The 22,639-nt window shown below is 43.6% G+C and overlaps 1 protein-coding gene across 3 annotated transcripts in view; it reads left to right on the top strand.

Moving 5' to 3' along the window:
- The first annotated feature begins 1,584 nt into the window (after window positions 1-1,584).
- The window catches only part of DOK7 (docking protein 7), a 112,587-nt gene continuing 91,532 nt past the window's right edge, over window positions 1,585-22,639 (top strand). For all 3 annotated transcript variants that reach the window (XM_075570153.1, XM_075570144.1, XM_075570136.1), the window contains exons 1-2: window positions 1,585-1,812; window positions 3,725-3,925. In XM_075570153.1, the coding sequence (XP_075426268.1) occupies window positions 1,593-1,812; window positions 3,725-3,925 (421 nt within the window). In that variant the 5' untranslated portion in view covers window positions 1,585-1,592. The remainder of the gene's footprint in view (window positions 1,813-3,724; window positions 3,926-22,639) is intronic.

The following is a 22,639-nucleotide window of genomic DNA, read 5'->3' as shown; positions in this document are numbered from 1 at the left end:
ACACTTATGCTAACTGTGCGTGCACAGTATATATATATATATATATATATATATATATATATATATATATATATATATATATATATATATATATATAGACTCACAGATAACTGCTACAAAAAATCACTAACAGTAAACAATTATCAAAAACCACATAATATAGCAAAAAAACTGCCAGTGGTGGTGCTAGGGGAAAGAAAATATATCAAAACACAAGAAAGGGAAAACCCGCATAAAGTACTCTGATAAATAATGAATGTACAAAAAGTTTATTATAGGACAAATCAAAACAGAGAAATAAGATCAATAAGATCAATAAGATATATATATATGTAGAGGTACCTGTTCTGTGTTAGCTGAGCTTGCACAGGGGGGAGGGATAGGCTCTAGTCACTGATACATTCCAAGATGCACTGTTTTTAAGTTAAACCTTTCTTGCTTTATCCATTGTAACACCGCCGGAAGAAGAGATCAGTGTATCTCGAAAGCTCGCACAAATAAAAGCATTTCGTTGGCCACGGAGAGGTAGAGGGAGAGGAGAGAGAGATATTAAACATTCTTAGCAGACTCAAAAACTCCCACAGTATTATGTATTTACTAGAGCCGACTGGTGTGTTACTGGGAAAGTGACCTCAAATATACAACAGTATTGGTGGTTCTACCTTGATGTGGTTGCATCTTAACATGGTTTGGCCAAAAGATTGAACTAAATTACCTATACTAATGAGAAGAAAATACAAATACAAATTAACTAAATAATGTCATATTGGATGTAGATTGGGGTTTATTTGTTTATTGTGTATATATATATATATATGTGTATGTGTGTGTGTATATATATATATTTATATATATATATATATATATATATATATATATATATTTATATATGTATATATATGTATATATATGTATATATATATATATATATATATAATATGCACTATACTTTATATAAGTTATAGTGGGTGAAAAAGGAGACAACAAAACTCTGCCATATAGCAAATAAAAAGATCACTTGTGAACACATGCACATGTCTTAGACTGCAACCCTGCCTTTCGCCATTATCACCTAGTATACAGTGCTTCCACTGTAGCAAGGGATTGTGGGAAATGACATGCAAATGAGCACACTGTCACCTTTTGCCTGAAATCCATTTTTACATGGAACCCTTTTAAGCTAATGCTCGCTGTTCACACAGCTTTTAAGCACAGCATGGGATTAAATGCAAAGCCAATGAAACCATTCACAAACAGCTGTTTCGATCTTTTGGGTCTCATCAGTGTGAGGCAAAAGGTGACGTGAATGTGCTCACAAGTGATGTTTTCATTTGATATACATATACTGTATATATATATAGCATATCATGTTCTATTAGTTTATAGCTTACAACGTTTCTAGAACAGAGCATGCAGATACATTATCAATATGTATGTTCTCTAATTAAGCCATGTAAATTCATACAGCAAAGTAACATTTCATTTAAAAATGCAGTGGGTTTGATAATCATACTAATAAGGCATCCTTTTTTTCTAATTAAAAACTGTTGCTTGTTTTCCAATACGCATCTTCTTCCACAGATTGTCTGTTAATGTTGATGTACAAAGATAAATCAGACAGGACGAAGGGACACAAAGAGAAAAGCAGCGTGACGTTAGAAGATATTTGTGGCCTGGATCCAGGGCTCTCGTATGAGGGCATGAGCCAAAGTCTTGCCATCATCTGTTACTCGCAAGTTGTTATGCTGGGATTTGATAACAAAGACATTATGAATGCTTGGGATGTGCGGATCCGTTACAGCTTAGGTGAAGGTAATTATGACATTGATTTTCAGAACCTTGGAGTTGGAGAAAAAAAATTAAACGCTAATGGTGTTAAGATACTATTAAATATGGTGATTCTTATAATTTTTGTATAAGGTGCCAACATTTTCCACAGCCCAATACAATTCATAAGAAGCATAAAACAACAACATACACAAATATAACAATAAAATGCGCTCGTACAATAGGTTGAGAGGTCCCTGCTCCAAAGAGCTTACAATCTAAAAGAAAGAAGGGGGAGGGTTGGTAACACACGGCATGTTGGGGTGAAAAAGTCAGGTGATGTTGAAATTCTATGGCTTTTCAGTGTGTGAAGAAGCAGGAGTTCTTCTCCTGCATTGGAGGCAGGTGTCATGTTGGAGATAAGAGGAGGAGGTGTAAGAATATGAGCTTCACAAAACCATTTACATTTTAGGAAATCTTTCAATAGGTTAAGGGTGGGGAAACTCCAAAGGGAAGGACCAGCCCACAAAAAGTCTAGGAGGTGTGGGAAGGAGAAGGCTACGAAGGTGGAGGAGAGAAGTGGATATTGGTAAGAGCAGAGAGGGCATATGGAGGAGCATTTGAAGATTGGGTCTTAGATTGTTGGAGCTGCAGCAGCATACTTTGTAGGTAAAAAACTAAAATCAAATAGAAATCACAGAGACAAGTACTTACTAATGTCGATTAGTATGATATTGCCATTTAATTGTGATAATTCATATAAGCAATGGCCTTTTAGTAGCACTATGTTATCCCATTACTTGCATCAGGGATGCTCTGCATCAGGGTTTGCTTAACTATTCAAGTTATTATTCCTCTGGGCAGGAATACATTTTGCAATGCAAACCTGGATCCTAGAAAACTGGCCATTTCAAAGCAACTACACTAATGCCTATATTTCCTAAGTGGTGCTATGGTGTAAGACAGTAAAGACACATTCCGAAGAGGTGCCTTGTGGTTTGAAAAGTCCCTGTAGGAGGACATGTGCAGAGGTACACAATGGAGACTGTTGTAAGGAGAAATTAAAACAGGGCATTATTGAGCCTGTCGCTTTAAACACAGCAAAAAATAAACATAAGCGAAATAGTGAGCCAAACAAAACCTGCTCCACTTTGGCATATATGTATCCTTATATTCCAGTCCCTTTTAACTGGGTGACTACCCAAGCTATTCATCAGCCCAAGTCATATAGATATATATATATCTAGACACCAGTCATTGGAAAATAAAGTCTTATCTGTTTGCTGGGTTGCTGCCTTTTCTCCGGATAATCAGCATCCAGGTTTAGAAGTCTTGTTTGTCAGCTCCAGAGATCTGTGTTATCTCGGTCAGTCTCACCTGGGAGACTCAGGAACCTGTGCTCTGTTTCCTTGTTCAGCTCACATGTGAGCTAAGGAGTCTCTCTTCCTGTCTCAGAGGCAGGCTTTTTATACCACCTGTAATCAGCCAGGTGGTGTTAGTTAATTGCATACCAGCAGTTAACCACTGCACTGCTGGATTAAAGGCACATTTGTGAACAGGGACAAGTCCCCTGTTACAGTCCCCCCCCCCCCACTTCTCCCAAATTATTGCTACATTAATTGCACTCTCTTCCTTTGTGACTTTATATATATATATTAAAATGTTGAATGTTGTATAATGTTGCATATTGTATTTATACAATAGTATAGTTTAACAAATGTTGTATTTTATTTTCTAAAGTGCTTAGTATGGTGGTGAGCTTGATGTGACACATTTCCCCACTTTTTGAAGCATTATGAAACTTGAAACTCTAAAACTTGAAGCCTTTCTTCCCGTTAATACAATGCCATTACAAATACGCCGAATCTGTTGAATGTCTTAAAACACATTGTAACCTTGGTTTTCATACCCCCAACTGTGGCAAGCATATATTAATTTTGTTTTCTCCCTGCCTTAGTACACAGATTTCATGTTGGGGTGTTACCTGGCACCAAGTTGGAAAGTGGACCTGCTACACTTCATTTGTGCAATGACATTTTAGTTCTGGCGAGAGACCTTCCGCCTGTGGTTATCGGGCAGTGGAAGCTGACAGATCTACGTCGCTATGGAGCTGTGGCAAATGGGTTTGTTTTTGAGGGCGGAACAAGATGTGGATACTGTAAGTAATATGTAATATGTTTTTTAAAGCATGTATTTAGTGTATAAACTGAAGTACTGATGTGTGTATAAAATGACTATTTCTTAGCATCATTATATGTGTTGACAAGATGTGTTTTTTTTTTTAGTTTATCGAATTGTCAGGAGCGCAGAATATAAAATAGTGCAACTTACATCGGTTTTAATATTTCAATTGAATACATTTAGCCTTACAAGTTGATACTGGTTTAAAATGTAATCTGGCATAATGCAAAAACAATACGAATACAAAACAGTACAGATATTATACGGCACCTTGAAAAATAACCAGCAAGGATTTTAAATGAATGGAAACGTCATAGCCGGCAAAGAGTCAAGAAAGGCATGAATATATCTAAATATTGATTATCTTGTAGAAATCTGATCAGAGAATGATTTACATTAGCATTAAGCGCTATGTATATTTATGGCGCTATATAAATAAAGACATACAATACAATTAAATCCCTATTAAATTATTTTACCATTGCTTATGTTTTTAATTCCCTAAGCCATAGCAATGTGTTGAATTTTCTTACAGTGTTACATACCATGGACTGCTCTAAGGTAGTTGGGGAGCAAGATTGACGTAACTAGTTTTATTTTCACCTCGCGCCTGTATACAGTACATCAGTTTATCAAGCACTTTACTCCATGTGCATCATCTTACTACTTGGAGAGTGTTAACAAGAGGAGTTAGTACATAGCCTTCTAATGCCGGGATTCACTAAGTCTTGCCTGATCTCACACCCCAATCCGGCGTTAACGCCCATTAACTTGAATGGCTGTTGATGCCAGATCGGGTGTGAAATGCCGCATCAGACCTTAGTGAATCTCTCCCTATGTGTTTTCGAATTTGGTCCAGTCAATAAAAAAATAATATTGTACAATTCTAAGTAACACGGAGCACATGAATAATTTGTTACCAGGAATATAGATCTTTTAACATAATCATTAGCTTTTGACGTAGAAATGGCTTATTAGACTATTAATGCATCAGTGAAAATATTAGCTTAATTAAACCCCTTTTTAATAGAAGGGTGCATTGATCTGTGTTGCAAACATGCCCTTTGGAGTCCTTGGTGGTTAGGTTATAAAATCAGAGCACTATGTCGTTTCTCTGCAGGGGGACTGTGTGTGTGAGAAGTAAGTGGAAGGTGAGACTTAGTATAGATAGTTGTATCAGACCTCTCTATTGTTGCACTGTATGTTGGGGTATACTAAGCATTCTTTGACAACATTACCATGTAATCCTTTGATATTCTGAGGTATATGTAGGTCTGTTGAGATACCTGGTAGTCCTGCTTGTGAGGACTTTGTTAAAGTCTGCACAAGTTTTTCTGTACTACTGTACATAAAACAATTGTGATTTCCTCATGCTTCTAAAGACTTTTCATAGAATCTTTTTATGTAACTGGCCAGCCAACGGTGGAACGGACTTTTTCTAAGTTTGTCAAAAGTGGGGCAAAGGTTGGAGTGCAACTCCCAGGAACCACATGCAAGGTAGAGAAACCACAAATATTGCAATTCTGTGTATTCAAGTGTGTCTTCTGAGGTAGGAGGGTAATAGATGCACTCACAGGTTAGCCGGATAAAGCAGGTATCCCGCCTTTATATGTGTTTAAGGTATCAAACCTTATATGTTTACTCTTTTTAATTGTTATTAAAAGCAATAATTGCATTATGTCCATTTTGCTTCTCTCTATAAATGCACTGGAGAGGATTTCTGATACTCACAAGTCTTAAGTGATCATGGACACCCTTTCAACACCATTGGGTATAGGATATCTATTCTATCTTGAGGCTTGATGTCATATTCCCAGAGCCTAACTGCTGATTGCCCAGTTTAAGTGCAATACATGCCTGCTTTATTCAGCTAACCTGCAAGTGCATCTATTACCCTCCTACCGCCGAATTGCACCAGGTGTGTTTTTTCTACCCCACATGTGGTTTCTGGGAGTCGTGCTCCAACCTTTGCATCTGTGTTCCTGTGAGACCTTGTGGGGGGTCTTTTCCTTGGAGAAGACCCCCAGAAACAGCCGAAGGGGTTGCATTTGATTTGCTTATATTTTTGAACTTGTATATCACTGCTTTTCACGTACATTTTACTTATGCATCCAACTGATTGATGTGCATTGTGTTTGTTTTCTAAGCTTTAAAAAGTGCCCTCAAGATCCTCCGCTAGGAATATGCAATAGGGAAATATTAAACGTGCTTTACTATTGCACTTCTGTATATTTTTTTCCAACTGAGTTACTACAGTGTTATTACTACAGAAAATGAGCTGCTTGATGCAGTAATGCTGTCTTCTTTGCAGCTGTTTACCCTAGTTTGTGGCAGCAAGTTGCATACTGTACAATAATGGTTGCTGCCCAATCCTCAACAGTTGTCAAGAGTCTGAGATATAACCTACGCAAAATATGCTTCTTCAGTGTGTATTGCAAAGGCAATTCATCAGCTCAACTCAATTACTAACAAAAGCATACACAGTGCCTCCATGTACTAGTTGAGCCAGAAGGGTAAAGCTGTTGTTAACTTGCAGCCCTGAGACCAATGCATTTGTTCCTTTGCTTCCTTGACCCATAGTAAGCATTCGTTGCCTGACTACCATTATATGGTCCCCTAATATAGTGATACCTGCTTAGTATTCAGCTGCATAGACAATTTCATGAATGCGTGTTTTATAAATGGTTGCATTTTTTTATGTACAATATATGCTAGTGGTATTCTAGAAGTAAGTTTGCTAGAGGATGAATCAAAAAGCAAGATGATTAACAATACTGTACTTCTCAACAACGTTTAAAACAACCGCAGTTTTTTATGTTTATCCAAAATGATGTTTTAAGTTAAATTAATGCTGGCTTGCTTGTCATGTTCTAGAATTCTTTGGAATGTTTTTTCCCCTCACATTCCACAAACTATGCCTTGTGAGGCTGGTATTCGGTTGGTGTATTATTTACTTGGTGGTACTTATTACACTCTTTAGTACAGTATGCTTGGAATATTTTTACAGAGGAGGCAAGTGTGGAACGGGAAGATGGCAGGTTTCATCGCTAGTGTTCTGTGGCCGTAGGTTTGTGTGCAGTGCTCTTCTGTGACATGTATACTGTAACAGTCATCTATTGAAATGAACAAGCTAAATGATAAATCATGCCCATTTCAATAAAGTATGGGGGCTTCTTATTCAGCTTTTAAATAAAAAATCACTTTCTCCAGGTGTGCTTCTATGTAGGTTTATTCAATAAATTCACCTAATTTGAACCCATTTTTTTTTTAAATGGCTGTTCTCATCTGTCACGACCATTGTTTTTTTTAATGTCCTTTTGACTACTGGATACTGTATATAGTTTCATCATTTAATTGTACACCCTTATCCAACATCTCCAATTATTAAATGGTTTTATGGCAAGCAGTGAAGAAAGTGGGCGTTTAGGAATAAGACATCAAAGGCCCTCGGTGAATGAAAAGCATCTTCTAGAATTAGACCATTTATCTGCAAACATCAGTAAGTCCAGTGGTTTTGTTGGCCTAAAGAAATTACACAGAAACTAATTGCAAGGTGGCCACATATATGTACTGAATAGCAAGCCAGCTTGGAAGAAGTTAATATTTCTAACTGATTTTTGACACTGAGGTTAAACAAGAAGCCTCATAGTCAGTCCAATTTTAAAAAGTCTCTGTATTTCTGACCGTGCAGAGTTAAAGCATTTAGAATATGAGTTAATCAACACAGGAGTCTGAGACTCAGCAATAATGTTTCGTAAATATTGGTGCTGTAGTTGGGGAAGTATTGTTTACTATTCCAATCAAGCTCCTCATTGAGTAGATTTCAAGGGCAACTAAATATAGGGTGACCAGTCGTCCCGGATTTGCTGGGACAGTCCCGTTTTTTTCTGGGCTGTCCCGGGCGACGGCAAGTCCCTGAAATGTCCCGGGTTTTGCCCCTGGTGCCGTGCGCGAGTTGGCAGCGGTGCTGCTGCAGGGGTGGGGGGGGGGGGGTGTAAAAACGGGCTGCTGCAGGGGTGGGGTGGGGGGTGGTTGTAAAAAACGGGCTGCTGCAGGGGTGGGGGGGGGGTGGTTGTAAAAAATGGGCTGCTGCAGGGGTGGGGGGGGGGGGGGTGTAAAAAATGGGCTGCTGCAGGGGTGGGGGGTGGGTGTAAAAAACGGGCTGCTGCAGGGGTGGGGGGTGTAAAACGGGCTGCTTTTGGGTGGGCAAATGGTCTGCTGTGGGGTGGGGCAAACGGAGTGGTGTGGTGGTGGGAGAAGGGGTGGGGGGAGAAGGGGTAAGGGGAGAAGCGGAGAGGGGGGAAAGGCAGAAGGGAGAGAGGAGGCAGAAGAGAGAGAGGGGGAGAAGAGGGGAGAGGGGGGAGAAGACAGAGGGGGGAGAAGGGAGAGAGGGGGGAGAAGGGAGAGAGAAGATGGGAGAAGGGAGAGGGAGGGGGGGAGGTATGGGGAGGGGGGAGAAGGGAGAGAGGGGGGGAGAAGGGAGAGAGAGGATGGGAGAGGGAGGGGGGAGATATGAGGAGGGGAGGGGGAGGTATGAGGAGGGGGAGATGCGGGGAGTGGAAGAGATGAGGAGGGGAGGGGGAGATATGAGGAGGGGGAGATGTGGGGAGTGGAAAAGGATGAGGAGGGGCAGATGCGGGGAGTGGAAGAGGAGGGGGAAATGCGGGGAGTGAAAGAGATGAGAAGGGGGAGATGTGGGGAGTGGAAGAGATGAGGGGGAGATGTGGGGAGTGGAAGAGATGAGGAGGGGGAGATGCGGGGAGTGGAAGAGGATTAGGAGGGGGAGATGAGAGGAGTGGATGAGATGAGGAGGGGGAGATGCGGGGAGTGGAAGAGATGAGAGGGGGAGATGCGGGAGTGGAAGAGATGAGGAGGGGGTGATGCGGGGAGAGGAAGAGATGAGGAGGGGAGGGGAGAGATATGAAGAGGGGGACCTGCGGGGAGTGGAAGAGATGAGGGGGAGATATGAGGAGGAGGAGATATGAGGAGGGGAGGGGGAGATATGAGGAGGGGAGGGGCTGTGTGTGTAGGTAAGTGGCTGTGTGTTTGTCACTGTGTGTGTCACTGTGTGTGCACGTATATTGGGGAGGGAGGTTTAGTGTGGGGAGGGGAGAAAAATAAATGGGGGGGTGTAAGAGAGAGGGGGGAAGGAAAGGGTGACTGGGGAGTGTGAGGTGGGGTGAGAGTGAGGTGGTGTGTGAGAAGGGGGGGTTCTCGCAAGGCCGCCGAAACGTGGGTTCTGGGCCCCGGGAAAGCTGTCTGTGGACCTGCATGGCAGTGAAGTCACTGACTGCCACAAGGACAACAAGAGACACTATTTTGCAAAGTGTAATATACATACAAGGTCAGGAATGTCACATTTTTAAAATGTCTTCATTTTAATTAATGCCTACTTTTTTTTATTTAATTTTAATTTATGGCAATTATTTATTTCATTTTAATTTGTTAATTATTTTAATTTTAATTACACATACACACATACACGGTGAGGGAGCTGAGAGAGCGAGAAAGGGAGGGAACGGGGGAGAAGAGAGTTTGTGTTATGTTACGAATTGGAAATACAGTTAGGTCCGGAAATAATTAGACACTGACACAATTTTCATCATTTTGGATCTGTACGCCACCACAATGGATTTGAAATGAAACAACCGAGGTGCAATAGAAGTGCAGGCTTTCAGCTTTAATTCAAGGGGTTGAACAAAAATATTGTGTGAAACGTTTAGGAATTGCAACTATTTTCTTACACAGTCCCTTATTTCAGGGGCTCAAATGTAATTGGACAAATTAACACAATCATAAATAAAATGTTCATTTTGAATACTTTGTCAAGAATCCTTTGCAGGCAATGACTGCTTGAAGTCTGGAACGCATGGACATCACCAAACGCTGTGTTTTCTCCTTTGTGATGCTTTGCCAGGCCTTTACTGCAGCTGTCTTCAGTTGTTGTTTGTTCGTGGGTCTTTCTACCTTAAGTTTTGTCTTCAGCAAGTGAAATGCATGCTCAATCGGGTTGAGATCAGGTGATTGACTCGGCCATTGCAGAATATTCCACTTCTTTTCCTTAAAAAACTCCTGGGTTGCTTTCGCAGTATGTTTTGGGTCATTGTCCATCTGTTAAGTGAAGCGCCGTCCAATCAACTTCGCTGAATTTGGCTGAATCTGAGCAGACAATATCCCTATACACTTCAGAATGCATCCGGCTGCTTCTGTCTTCTGTCACATCATCAATAAACACAAGTGACCCAGTGCCATTGTAAGCCATGCATGCCCATGCCATCACACTGCCCCCACCGTGTTTTACGGATGATGTGGTATGCTTCGGATCATGAGCCGTTCCAAGCCTTCTCCATACTTTTTCTTCCCATCATTCTGGTACAGGTTGATCTTAGTTTCATCTGTCCAAAGAATGCTGTTCCAGAACTGGTCTGGCTTTTTTAAATATTGTTAGGCAAAGTCTAATCTTACCTTTCTATTCTTGAGGCTTATGCATGGTTTTCACCTGGTGGTGAACCCTCTGTATTTGCTCTCGTGAAGTCTTTTCTTTATGGTAGACTTGGATAATGATATGCCTACCTCCTGGAGAGTGTTCTTCACTTGGCTGGATGTTGTGAAGGGGTTTTTCTTTTCCATGGAAAGGATCCTACGATCATCCACCACTGTTGTCTTCCATGGACGTCCAGGCCTTTTTGTGTTGCATAGCTCACCAGTGCGTTCTTTTATTCTCAGAATGTACCAAATTGTTGACTTGGCCACTCCCAACTTTCCTGCTATCTCGCTAATCGATTTTCTTTTTTTTGGCAGCCAAAGGATGCCCTGTTTCACTTGCATTGAGAGCTCCTTTGACCGCATGTTGTGGGTTCACAGCAACAGCTTCCAAATGCGAATTCCATACCTGGAATCAACTCCAGACCTTTTACCTGCTTAATTGGTGATGAAATAACGAAGGAATAGGCCACACCTGTCCATGAAACAGCTTTTGAGTCAATTGTCCAATTACTTTTGGTCCCTTGAAAAAGTGGGGGCTACATATTTAAGAGATGTAATTCCTAAACCCTTCCTCCAATTTGGACGTGAATACCCTCAAATTAAAGCTGATAGACTGCACTTTAAGCCCATATTCATTATTTAACTGTAACTTGAATTTATTTTGGTACACAGTCGAAATAACAAAACTTGTATCAGTGTCCAATTATTTCCGGACCTAACTGTAAATAAATGTTTGAAGTAGTAATCATCCCCTCCGAACTGGGCATTCTTGGCCAACAATGCCCTGGATGTGAATTGAAGGGCCCAAGCAAAGCCCCCACCTCTATACGCACAAACACACACTGCCGCTCCCACCTCTATATGCACAAATGCACATTGCAGCCCCCACTATCTATACACACAAATGCACAGTGCAGCCAGGGTTGCCACCTTCTATTGAAGGCTAACCCAGACATAACAACATTTTTAAGATCTATTAATTATATATTTATCTTGCCTTTGGCAAATTCCCCCTCCAAATTCCGTTAAAATGGCTACGCGACGTCACGTAATGCTCATGGCCATAACAACGAGACGCTCCATGATGTCACGCTGTATCAAGTTGACATGACTACGGGACGCATTATGGCGACGAGGCATCACGTGATGCCACATTGTCATGGCAAGTGTCGTCAGTGTCTCATTGTCATGGCAACAGGGTGCGTCATGTGATGTAATTTGTTTAAAAAATGTTTTTATAAATGTGTCCCGGTTTTTCATTTTGAAAATCTGGTCACCCTAACTAAATACAACTGGTAGATGGCGTAGTTTCTAGTGGTTAATGACTTAGATCTTTAAAGAACCAATTTTTTTTAACAGAATCAGAAATGGGGGACGGGGACGGGGACTCCTCTGGAGCTGAACCCCACTGTTCTTATTTTCAAGAACTCCCAGTCCATGATATACATACTTTTTCATGTTTCTGGTTTTGTTATGTTTCATGAAGATACATAAAAAGGAACACTGCAAAATTCACTAGGTACAGTCGTTCAAGAGTAATTTCTGTGTGCAATGACTAAGGCTTGTGTTATAGCAAGAGCGCACGACGTTGCGCGTGCACATGGTGCACACGTTTTGTGCCTATAGGCCAAACGATGATGCGCACGACTGGGAGGCATGGCCATGACGTCACAAGGGTAGGCCTCACTGTGATTGGCTCACCGTGTCACGTGACATGACAACTGCTCGAAAATACAAATTTCTTTGTATTTCCACCAAACTGCCGCGCCAACGCTGTCTACCGTGCGCGCGCGTCGGCAGTGGATACACTGTCGTAGGTAGAAGGTATTTTTCATTATAGCGGGCGCGCACGCACTTAGTATAATACAGGCCTAAGACAGGGCTGCATTGACCTGTGGGTTGTACCACATTTAATGTTTAGTTTGAAAAAAGTGGTTTCTGGAGACAAATGTTTATCTTAATGTGCCAATTTGTGCTTATGTCGTTTGAATTTTGGTCTGCCAGGTGCTGGACTGCTTACTCTTGGCTGGTTCCAAAGACATTCAACTTGGACACATCAGAATTTTCGGAAGCTTAATATAATTACAAACACAAAATGAACTACAATTATGACATCACAGTTCCTAATTAGCTGAGAGGCAGGAAGCCGCCCAATGGCCATTTTGGAAGAGGACAATAAATACTGTTATTTCTATTGTACTACAGGTTCTCTGGCAGACTGGCCATCACCTGAAAGATATTATACTTTTTTCAGCAAATTATGGGGAAATCTTCCATATAAAATGAGAGAGTTGTTCTGCATATATGACCCCTAATGCACTACTGCAGGGGATCACAAGATCCCAAGTTGTGGATCACAAGGTGTGATCATCGATTGGTTGGCTGCAAATTACCTCTGAATGCGAAGATGGTAAGAAGAAAACTGATTAAGAAGACAAAAACTATCAACATCAAGAATCTCAAGAATAATGGCAGAGAATTTCAATTGGAGATGTCAAATCATTTTACCTTGCTCAAAATGCATAGGGAAACTTTAAGAAAAATGTATGTAAATATTATGAAAATTGTAGTTGAAAGCTCAGGAAAAAAAAATGGAGGAATCGTTAAGAAACAACAGGGTAAGAAAATCTGAAATGAGACAAAGCCGTTACTGAGGAAACGATAAGAAATGAAACAATCCCAAGACACAAGAACAACAATTAAATATGAATGGAGGCTGAAGACGACCCGCATACGTGTAACAGAAGATGTAAGAAAATGCAACTGTGATATGGTGACAAACACTATCGGAGACAACAAAAGCTTAAAGAAAACAAAGCAACAACTTATGATTGGGAAGAACATATCATCACACTCAAACAAGACCACGGATCACCAATAAAAGACAGGGCACATACAGTATCAGAATTGAGGACTTCTACATTAAATAGTACAAGAACACAGATACTGTACCAGAGAGCATAAGCTATCAGAGGAAGAGCGAGAAGAAACCACCAACGATATACCATGCATTCTACCAGAAGAAGTGGCAAGTACATGAAGAATGGGAAGGCCCCCCGGGAAAATGGAATTGCAACAGAAATCTTTCAAATGAAAATCACTTGTGAGCACATTCACATGTCTCAGCCAGTTCTGCAGCATTGCTTTTCACCATTATTTCCTAGCATACAGTGCTTCCACTGCAGAAAGGGATTCTGAAAAATGACATGCAAATGAGTATACAGTGTCATCTTTTGCTTAAAATGCAATTTGATATGGACCCCTATAAGCTTATGCCGGCCGCATTACACAGCTTTTCTGCCCAGCCTGGGTTAACCAGTAAACCTACTCACAGACAGCTGTTTCAACCTTTTGGGTCTCATCTGTAACAATGCTCGTCTCAAATAGGAAGTGACCCGCAGGGCTGAGCAAGGAGTGTGAAAGAACCGACCTGAGCCGAAGGACAGAGTCCTGAAAGAGTAGTCAGATGTAGACCGAGGGCGGCAGAGTTGTGTAGTTGTGCGGATACAGAGGTTGAGACCGGCGGAAGATAGGGATGGTCTGGGTACGTAGCCGGGTCTGGTAACGGGAAAGACAATCGAAAAGGGCATTGGTTGTACACAGCATAAACTGAAAACCTTGCTTGGCAACTTCCTGCTTACAGGGCTGTCCTTTTAAAGGAAGTTGCCAGGAGCAATGGAGAATCTGAAAACCCAGGATGGATTTGGCAAAACCAAATATCATTAGTGTGACAAGAGACAGGGGTGCCCAATGCTACATCCCATTGAAAAACATATATGGTAAAAAGTATAAAGTAAAATACTTCAATAATAATAATAATAATAAATACATACAGCTAAACCCCGTTATAACGCGCCTCGCTATACCGCGATTCGGTTATAACGCGGTTTTCCCATGGCTCCCGTTTAAAAAAAAAAAAAAAAAAAAAAAAATTTAATTTTTTTTTTGCACACTGCACACACTGCACACACTGCACACACTGCACACACTCACTGCACACACACTGCTCATTGCTCACACTGCACACTGCACACACACTGCACACTGCTCACACTGCACACACTGCACACACTGACACACACACTGCACACTGCACACACACTGCTCATTGCACACACTGACACACTGCACACACACTGCACACACACTGCACACTACACACACACTGCTCATTGCTCACACTGCACACACACTGCTCACACTGACACACACTGCACACTGCACACACACTGCTCATTGCTCACACTGCACACACCTCACACTGCACACACACTGCTCACACTGCACACACACTGACACACTGCTCATTGCTCACACTGCACACACACTGCTCACACTGCACACACACTGCTCATTGCTCACACTGCACACACTGACACACTGCACACACACTGCTCACACTGACACACACTGCTCATTGCTCACACTGCACACACTGACACACTGCTCATTGCTCACACTGCACACACACTGCTCACACTGACACACACTGCTCATTGCTCACACTGACACACTGCTCACACTGCACACACACTGACACACACTGCACACTGCACACACACTGCTCATTGCTCACACTCCACACACTGACACACTGCTCATTGCTCACACTGCACACACACTGCTCACACTGACACACACTGCTCATTGCTCACACTGCACACACTGCTCACACTGCACACACACTGACACACACTGACACACACTGCACACTGCACACACACTGCTCATTGCTCACACTCCACACACTGACACACTGCTCATTGCTCACACTGCACACACACTGCTCACACTGACACACACTGCTCATTGCTCACACTGCACACACTGACACACTGCACACACACAGCTCACACTGACACACACTGCACACTGCACACACACTGCTCATTGCTCACACTGCACACACACTGCTCACACTGACACACACTGCTCATTGCTCACACTGCACACACTGCTCACACTGCACACACACTGACACACTGCTCACACTGCACACACACTGACACACACTGCACACTGCACACACACTGCTCATTGCTCACACTGCACACACTGACACACTGCTCATTGCTCACACTGCACACACTGACACACTGCTCATTGCACACTGCACACACACTGCTCACACTGACACACACACACACACACACACACACACACACACACACACACACACACACACTACACTTATACATAAATCAGCCTTACCTTACCTTGGGGATGATTTTTGAGGCATGTGGCTGCAGGGTGGGGGTGGTGCTGCGGTGGAGGGGGATGATGGCTGCTGCGGGGGCCCCCGATGCTGCGGGGGCTGGTGGGATGGCCCGGTGCAGCGCGGGGGGGCATGGGGGGGGGGGAGGGCAGGACGACCCTGCGCTACGACAGGGCCAGGGGGCCCTGTATTGCGGCACGAGGGCCCTGTGCTGCGGCGGGGGGAGCCGGACCGGAGGGGAATCCCCCCTCCCATCTCCTGTCATGCGGTGGCAGGGGGAGCCGGAGCCGGAGGGGAATCCCCCCTCCCATCTCCTGTCACGCGGTGGCAGGGGGAGCCGGAACCGGAGGGGAATCCCCCCTCCCATCTCCTGTCACGCGGTGGCAGGGGGAGCCGGAACCGGAGGGGAATCCCCCCTCCCATCTCCTGTCACGCGGTGGCAGGGGGAGCCGGAACCGGAGGGGAATCCCCCCTCCCATCTCCTGTCACGCGGTGGCAGGGGGAGCCGGAACCGGAGGGGAATCCCCCCTCCCATCTCCTGTCACGCGGTGGCAGGGGAGCCGGAGCCGGAGGGGAATCCCCCCTCCCATCTCCTGTCACGCGGTGGCAGGGGGAGCCGGACCGGAGGGGAATCCCCCCTCCCATCTCCTGTACCGCGGTGGCAGGGGGAGCCGGAACCGGAGGGGAATCCCCCCTCCCATTTCCTGTCACGCGGTGGCAGGGGGAGTCGGACCGGAGGGGAATCCCCCCTCCCATCTCCTGTCACGCGGTGGCAGGGGGAGCCGGACCGGAGGGGAATCCCCCCTCCCATCTCCTGTCACGCGGTGGCAGGGGGAGCCGGACCGGAGGGGAATCCCCCCTCCCATCTCCTGTCACGCGGTGGCAGGGGGAGCCGGACCGGATGGGAATCCCCCCTCCCATCTCCTGTCACGCGGTGGCAGGGGGAAGCCGGGACCGCGGGTAAAAACACTGATGCGGCGGCCATTTTTTTTTTTTTTAAATTAGCGCGACCCCGTTAGTAACGCGGTGGTCTCGGGGTGGACCCCGAGGACCGCGTTATAACGGGGTTTAGCTGTATCATGAATATATATTTATGTCAACAAGAGAGCTACTGAGCGTGGCAATTGTATATAACAAGAGACAGGGGTGCCCAATGCTACATCCCATTGACAAAACATATATGGTAAAAAGTATAAAGTAAAATACTTCAATAATAATAATAATAAATACTTGGTTATTTAGTTAACCCTTTGGCCAAAGCGTCATAAGCCTGCATACCAACGCCAAGGTATAACCAAATGAATGCATGTCCTACACTGCATTGTGAACACTTCCTTTTACCTCTGTAAGAGGGGAAGAACCATCATAAGTCCTGTTCCTGCAGCAAATGAAAAGACCTCCCAAGTTAAAAAGGTGAAGGAGGAGGAGTGAGATCTGGGGGGAGGTGCCACCAGCCCCCAAACAACTGCTACCAGTCAGAAATTGATTAACACACATTCCCAGCTAGCTCAAACTCCCACACCCACCATATCATCAGTGTGTGGCTGGTTATACTGACTTTGCAAATCTTGAAATATTAAAAGAAGCGGGGGGGAAAAGTATAGAAAATTCATGCAAAACATTTTACAAGCTGCTTGAAGAACAGGAAAATTCCAGAACAATGGAGCAATGCCATACTAGTTATCTTCATCCACAAGAAAGGAGAAAAAGAAGACCTCAATCAGTCTACTTCCAATTACTTTCAAGATTTTTTTACTATGATACTAATCGGCTGCAACAGACCCTGGACTTTGACCAACCTGGAGCACAAGCAGGATTTTACAGTGGCTACAACACCATAGAGCACACATCCAAGTCGTACAAGAAGTGATTTCCCGAATAATTGATATGATCTACCACTCAGTTTAGGATTTGTAGATAATGAAAAAGCCTTTGATTCTGTCTACCCGTCAACAGTTTTAAAGGCATTAAGAAAACAAAGCATTGAAGAAGGGTACAGGTGGTCCTCGTTATCCAACGTTTCACTTGACAACGAATGGCATACCCAACGCTTTACAATGCAACCCTAAGGCCGTTTTTCGACGCCGGAATGCGTTGTCCAACGCTCACCGCCACTGATTAACATGGGACTCACTTTACAACGGTTTCACTATCCCACGCTACTTCCAGAACGGATTCTGTTGGATAACTGAGGACTGCCTGTATAGTGATATTATAAGGAACATTTATGAGAATGCAACATCAACCATTAGATTAAATGATGATACAAGCAAGCTAAGGATCAGCAAGGGAGTGCTACAGGGAGACACCATGTCAACAAAGCTTTTCAGTGGGCATTAAACTGGGATGAAAAGGGAATCAAAATTAACAGTGAAAAATTGAGTCACTTAAGATTTGCAGGTGACATTGTTATATTTGTCTCAAGTCCTGAATACCTCTAGCAATAAATCAGGTAACTCACCGAAGAAAGTAAGAAAGTTGACCTCTATATGAATCTAATCAAAACCAAAATTATGTTCCATAAATGTATCAAAGAAGGAGTGGCTCAGAGAGTAAAGACACTGACTGGCACCGAGTTTGGAGCACTTGGTTCAATTCCCGGTGAACTAGAAGTCGAGGACTATGTTTACTTTGTAACTATCAATAGATGGGAAACCTTTAGAATTAAATAAATAGGAGAATGAAGATGGGATGAAGCGTATTTGAAACAAAAAAGACAACTCTTCAAGGGAAGATGAAAATTTGCACAAATACATCCAAGGACATATAAGAAAAATAAATAGAAAAAATAGTTCAACACAGTATAGACAATATCACTGTGGAGAAGGTGTTGTGAATGAACATAAATTTCAGGCAGTGAGGTTATACAGAGTAACCAACTCTTATAGATGTAACCCTGCTTCCCCCCTTCCCCCAGACTCTACGGTGGTGTCTAGGGTGCATGAGGGCAGATTACATGCGGTGTGGTGCGTACCTGTGAGGAACAGGAGGGCCTGAGCTTCCCGCGATGTTGTGGGGGAGCCAGGACCGGGCTTCTGGGGTGGTAGCCTCCATGATCTCTTAGTGGTGCAGCGCCTCCATCTTCTATGCTCCCAGGAATATGGGACAGGACCGGTATAGAAGAACCCCTTGGGTCCCAGGGTAATATTTTCCAATTCACACACAGTCTTTGATAATAACGAATAGTCTCTTTTATTGACAGAGCAGCAATCTCCCAACGATAGTGGCTTCCAGCAGCCGCAACAACAATAGCCAAGACGTGTTATTACGCCGCTCGCCTTCCATACAGATAATTCCTCCTCTCCTTCCCTCCAAGTCTCTCCTCCGACAGGATGGTCTGGGCTAGGGCTTCAATACCCCGTGGCCCACCCCCGAGGTTATCCTCGCGGTGGGTCTTGGATTCTCCCCATCACCCCTGGCAGTGGGGTGAGGGCATTGGTCCACCAAGTCTATAATTCTATCAGCTCTACTAAAGGACGCAGAATCTTTCCGCTCCTCTCTCTCTCTGCTCCTGCACTCTGCGCAGGGGAGACCGTAGTCTCCTCCAACTCCTCGGACCGATCCGCAGGATTCTTTGACTCACGGCATACTAACTGAACTGCATGCTCCCGGCATAACTAACCGGCAACTCCAGACTCTCGATATCACTATCAACTCTAACTCTACTCACCGGAGTTGGCTGCTAAATATAGAGCTAGCCCCGCCCCTCGTAATGTCACCAGAACCTCCCCTCCTGCTCACGCCTGCAGCAGAGTCCAGGCCTTCGTCTACCACTCAGGATAGGGCTATGAAGGGGGAAAACCCATGATGATTACTGGTGCCTGATCTTAACAGGACTTACCACAGTAGAAGGCAGATAGGTATAGCCTGTGCTGTATACAGGGGGCTACATAGATATCCTGATATCCTCTTCAGAAATCCACCAAGGCACAGAAGGTTCCATATCAAATCAGAGAAGAGGGGGAGGGGAATCACTCATAGAAAAAACAAAGCAATAATAGTGAAGATTGCTTTAAACCAAAATATCACAAAGTAATGCACTTACAGAACATAAGCAACTTTGAGACAGGCATTCAGACCACCCGGGGGTTACAATCTGGAAATGAACAGCAGCACTTCCTTTCCTCCGAGTGCCCATTAGATAGAGAAGGCTCTGCGGGACTACAGCCTCCAGCATGCATAGGGGCAGGAAGTCAGGTGCACCAGAACAGCCAATAGGGCTTCCCCTGCAAGGGGAATATAGATAAATTTTGCGCGCTGCAGCCACGTTAGTCGGAGCTGGGATGCAAATAGGATAGGTTGTGTATGTGTTTGTGCAGGTGTCTGTGGCACCTGCACTAGGCCAGAGACCCCCTAGGCCCCAGCTAGACCCCGACTCTCCTGTGTAGCTTGTGGTTGCTGCAGGGACAGGCCCATAGACAGGGACACTGCCCCTGTAGAACCAGAGCATAGGGACACAGCCAGGACACGGTGGCATCCTGAGTCTGGGTGATCTGGGACCAGATCATCCCATGTGATACAAAGACTATTAAGGTGGTACCATCCAGGAGGGACCCACCCACCTTAGAGGCAGAGGCGTCGTGGTTCATTATCGGATCCGTGGATCCCATCTGCGTTATCTGCGGGCCCGGGTGTGGACACACCCGGCAGGTACCTCATCTCACCAAGTGCACCAACAATACACAGGCTAGTGGGGCAGCGCTGTCTCACACACTTGGTGGTTCTGTGGCTATTGGGATGGTACGGTGCCCGGAGCACCTCAGTACATTGGGGTAAACCCCACAGGGGTTTGAACACAGTGTTGGGAAGGCACGGTGAGGGGTTGTGGCCCTGCGAGGCCTAGAGTTGCTGTAGTTCAAGCAGCCTTTTAATTTTTTTCCCCCTATTCAATATGTGCATTAATACAATCTGCACACTGAAAAGTGATTAGCGAAGCTGCAGATTGATTTGTTCTCCTGTAATGGATCGCTTTGCATCGGGATATTTCATTCAGTTATTATGGCACTACATTACCCACAATGCAAAGTTCTGTGTGGAAGATCATGTGACCAGGCAGTTACTAGATACAATTGGTGCACTGCTAGAGAGAGGGCTGGGCTCAAGAGCCAAAGCCTGTCAGAAGGAGTAGGGGGTGTGACTTTATAAATAGTTTCTATAGAAAGAAAAATGCTTCCTACATTAGAAACATTAAAACTGTCTTTAAAATATGTTTACAAAAAATAAAAATATAAATGCTACAAGTATTTTCTCATAGCATAGAACTGATTTATTAAAAAAACACACATGTAGGCTATTGCTTGAACTGCAGCTTTAAGGACAGCTAAATTTAAACCAATAGGTGCCGTGAAGAGGTCAATGTAACTGATCCCGAATTTAAGTGTATAAATAAATGTATGGCCACATAACAGAAAACATACAGTAGGCCTCTCAATGTTTATTTTCTGTCAAGATAGGTTCAAATAACAGAATCTTAGAGAACAAAAAAACAATGAGAAGGCTGGTTACTAAAATGTTATCAAATACTGAATACAGGCATACCCCGCATTAACGTACGCAATGGGTCCAGAGCATGTCTGTAAAGCGAAAATGTACTTAAAGTGAAGCACTACCTTTTTCTCACTTATCGATGCTTCGGTACAGGTAGGGAGCCGGTATTGCTGTCCAGGACGTGCTGACAGGCGCATGCGCGAGCTGCCGTTTGCCTATTGGGCGAGGGGAATCAGCGCATCCCTACTAACACGGTCGTAGGGCAGAATAAGTGTCCGTACTCGCGAAGCGAGCGTACGGACACAGGGGTATGGTGCTGTTGAAAATATGTCCATACTCGTGAGGGTACGTAACGTGAATGTCCTTAAACCGGGGTATGCCTGTAATACAGAGTAAAATGTAACTAAAGGGGCACTACGTTTTGAACATGCAATGACAAATTATACGCCTCTTGAAAGATTATTCTAGAAGTAGTAGCCTAGTACTATAGTGTATGTGATTTAGTTTGCCTCACAGAAATAACAGCAGAAGTAGCTAAATGTGCATGGGACAAAATCTAAATAAAGGCATATATTTTTCATGGAATTGATTAGTAAATGTGAAGGTACTACGTGCCGCAGTGCTAATACCCCTTCTGTGGCCAGGAGACACCCTACAGCCTATTCACTTGAATATAGTAGCACCACGTAACAAATTTCGGCCTAAACATCTACTGTAGGAAGCAACGAAGACTAAATTACACTGCCAATAGTGGCTAGAAGAAATGTATCTTTCAGTATTAGAATGGTTTGTAATGTGACGTGCAGAATAGTACTTCAATAAAATGTAGTATACAGAGAAGAAGTTTATCTTTGGCTAACACATATTTTGATATTCTTGATCTGTCAGGCTGTGTCAGTATTCAGTAAGCACATTGAAGCGCATTTACCTGGTAGTGAGTTGTCTTAACAAAGCTTCTAAAAGTAAAATCATACGAAGATCCTTCTTAAAATTATACAAATATAGAGTATTGACAGTTGTCAGGATGTGTAGGTGTCCGACAGCAATTAAATAATAAAGTTAGGCTGAAGGGGTACACACTGTTTAATTCTACAGCATACTTTGAACCTGCCACTGTAAATGATATGTGGGGGAAATCTAAACCGTGCTATTTCTCAATGATCCTTATTCAATATGCCGGGAAGCCACTTCCCTGTTTTGAAGAAGATTGCAGTCCCATTCATTTGAATGGAGATTCACTCTTCCCCAGTACTGGGAAGCAGTTTCATAGCATATTGAATAAGGGTGAACAAGTTATAAGTGCCTATAGGAGACACATAAAAAAAGAATGGTTACTGCATTGGTCATTTTTGGCATATTTAAAAACAGGAAAGATACAATGAATAAATAGGTAGTATTATTTATTTTATTGAACCAACACTTGTTTACTGTATACAAGATTTCATACCTAACAGCGGTCTTTCTATACTGCTTGTCTACTGTACACATTTTTTAATTCAATAA

Source organism: Ascaphus truei, chromosome 1, assembly GCF_040206685.1.
Source record: "Ascaphus truei isolate aAscTru1 chromosome 1, aAscTru1.hap1, whole genome shotgun sequence".
Lineage (NCBI taxonomy): Eukaryota > Metazoa > Chordata > Amphibia > Anura > Ascaphidae > Ascaphus > Ascaphus truei.
This window is presented reverse-complemented; position numbering and strand designations above follow the sequence as displayed.